The sequence below is a fragment of the Mandrillus leucophaeus genome, unplaced genomic scaffold (genome assembly GCF_000951045.1).
Source record: "Mandrillus leucophaeus isolate KB7577 unplaced genomic scaffold, Mleu.le_1.0 Scaffold199, whole genome shotgun sequence".
NCBI lineage: Eukaryota > Metazoa > Chordata > Mammalia > Primates > Cercopithecidae > Mandrillus > Mandrillus leucophaeus.
Window position 1 is genome coordinate 825,124 of NW_012102020.1, and position 2,279 is coordinate 827,402.

Genomic DNA, 2,279 nt, shown 5'->3' on the forward strand with positions numbered 1-2,279 from the left:
GGGGGATTTTTAATTGCTGTGATATGATGGGGGGATTTTTAATTGCTCTGATATGATGGGGGGATTTTTAATTGCTGTGATATGATGTGGGTTTTTTTTTAAGTTCCCCTCCCCACCATATCTGAGACTCAGATTTTCCCCTCAGAACTGTGATTTAAGGGTTGGGTATTTATTATTCTAGACATATTTCTGTAGGATTCGGAATTGGTGAGAGAAAGGAGGAAGCTCCGCTGAGTTGTGCGCAGTGTTTTTTAAAAACTACTTGGACTTTGTCTTTTAGGATTTTGTTAAACACTCTGTATTAGGCTCATGCCCCACATGGGAGATCGCTGTAGTCTTCAGATGGTCCAGTTTACAATGGAATCTTGGAACCTGTACGTTCATCAGAGAGAGCTGGCTCTGTTTCAGCTTCGCTTATTTCACTTTTTTTTGTTTGTTTAAAAAAACTTTCCACTATTCCTTGGTCAAAAAAGCAGAAAGATTTAAAAATGCCCATTCCGTTTTTTTCTCTTCAGAGTTGCTGTTAGTGATAATTTTCAGGATTTTGCTGCTTTAGAATGTAGTTTCTGGGGTAAACAGCTAAATGGTGCTGGATCACCTCATTTTGCTCTGGAATCTTCATTTTTTTTCTTGTCTGTCTGACCGAACAGCTTACAGTTTTCTGGAGATCCCATGCCTTCCTGCTGTGCACGTGCCCCTCCGTCTCAGGCGTGCAGAGAGATGGGGCTGACCTGGTCCCCTCTCACTCAGCCCTCAAGGCTCAGCTTATTGGCCGGCCACATCCTCCAAGAAGTCTTCTCCAGTGATTTCTTGCCACTGCCCAGGCAGAGGAACTGCCCCCACTGGCTCTGTGTTCCTGGTGTACATCATGCATGCCACTCCTTGAATTATAAGCATATTCCTTTCTCAATTTATTTTTCTATTTCTTTTTCTTTTTCTTTCTTTTTTTTGGAGGTGGAGTTTTGCCCTTGTCGCCCAGACTGGAGTGCAATGGTTCGATCTTGGCTCACTGCAACCTCCGCCTCCCAGGTTCAAGAAATTCTCCTGCCTCAGCCTCCCGAGTAGCTGGGATTACAGGCACCTGCCACCATGCCTGGCTAATGTTTATATTTTTTAATAGAGACAGAGTTTAACCATGTTGGCCAGGCTGGTCTCAAACTCCTGGCCTCGGGTGATCCACCGGCCTCGGCCTCCGAGAGTGCTGAGATTACAGGCGTGAGCCACCGTGCCGGGCCTATTTTTCTATTGTCCTTTGAGTTCTTTACTACTGTGAGTTCTTTAAGGCAAGAAAAACGTCTTCTTTATTTCTCAGTCTTGAAGGTTCAGCTCAGTAGCTGACTTGTAGTAGGGGAAAAAGGAAGGAAGGAAGGTTTATTGGGGACTAGTATTTAACAGCACTGTTTAGATGCTTTAGATTACTATATCTGGTCAGGCACAGTGGCTCATGCCTGTAATCCCAGCACTTTGGGAGGCCAAGGTGAGTGGATCACCTGAGGTCAGGAGTTCGAGACCAGCCTGGGCAACATGGTGAAACGCCTTTTCTACTAAAAATACAAAAATTAGCCAGGTGTGGTGGCGCATACCTGTAGTCCCAGCTACTGAGGAGGCTGAGGTAGGAGAATCACTTGAACCCCGGAGACAGAGGTTGCGGTGAGACGAGATCTCGCCACTGCACTCCATCCTGGGCAACAGAGCGAGAATCTATCTCAAAAAAAAATACAAAGATACTACTATATCTTACCTAACCGTGTAACAACCCTGGGAGGTAAGTGCTGATATTCCCGTTTAATGAGGGGACTTAAACTGGAGAGTTAAATCACTTTCTGAGGTTATACACCTGGTGAGTTACAGTTAGGGTCTGTCTTTATGTCTTCCTGACTCCCAGGCTTACCATCATATTCATTAAGTACTTGTGGATTGAATGTTTTTGTCTATTTCTAGGCAAAGTTGTCCTCAATAAGTAATTTTACTACATATTTGCTTATAAACAACCTTATTTTTTCTTTCTAGAAATGGGATTTGACCGATACAAAATGGTGGTGCAAGTAGTGATTGGAGAACAAAGAGGTGAAGGAGTGTTGTGAGTAGCTGGATTTTTCCTTCTTGTTTTATTCATCTATATTACAAGGTATCTGTCCTTTTGACAATTCAGTAAGAGTGTCTTTACAAGAGTGAGGGGAGCCAGGTGCAGTGGCTCACACCTGTAATCCCAGCACTTTGGGAGGCTGAGGCGGGCGGATCACCTGAGGTCAGGAGTTCAAGACCAGCCTGGCCAACAT

The 2,279-nt window shown here is 44.3% G+C and overlaps 1 protein-coding gene across 1 annotated transcript in view; it reads left to right on the forward strand.

The window, feature by feature from the left end:
* The window catches only part of TCTEX1D2 (Tctex1 domain containing 2), a 35,496-nt gene that overhangs the window by 8,347 nt on the left and 24,870 nt on the right, over positions 1–2,279 (forward strand). Inside the window, exon 3 of the mRNA XM_011978727.1 lies at positions 2,011–2,080. Within this exon, the coding sequence (XP_011834117.1) occupies positions 2,011–2,080 (70 nt within the window). The remainder of the gene's footprint in view (positions 1–2,010; positions 2,081–2,279) is intronic.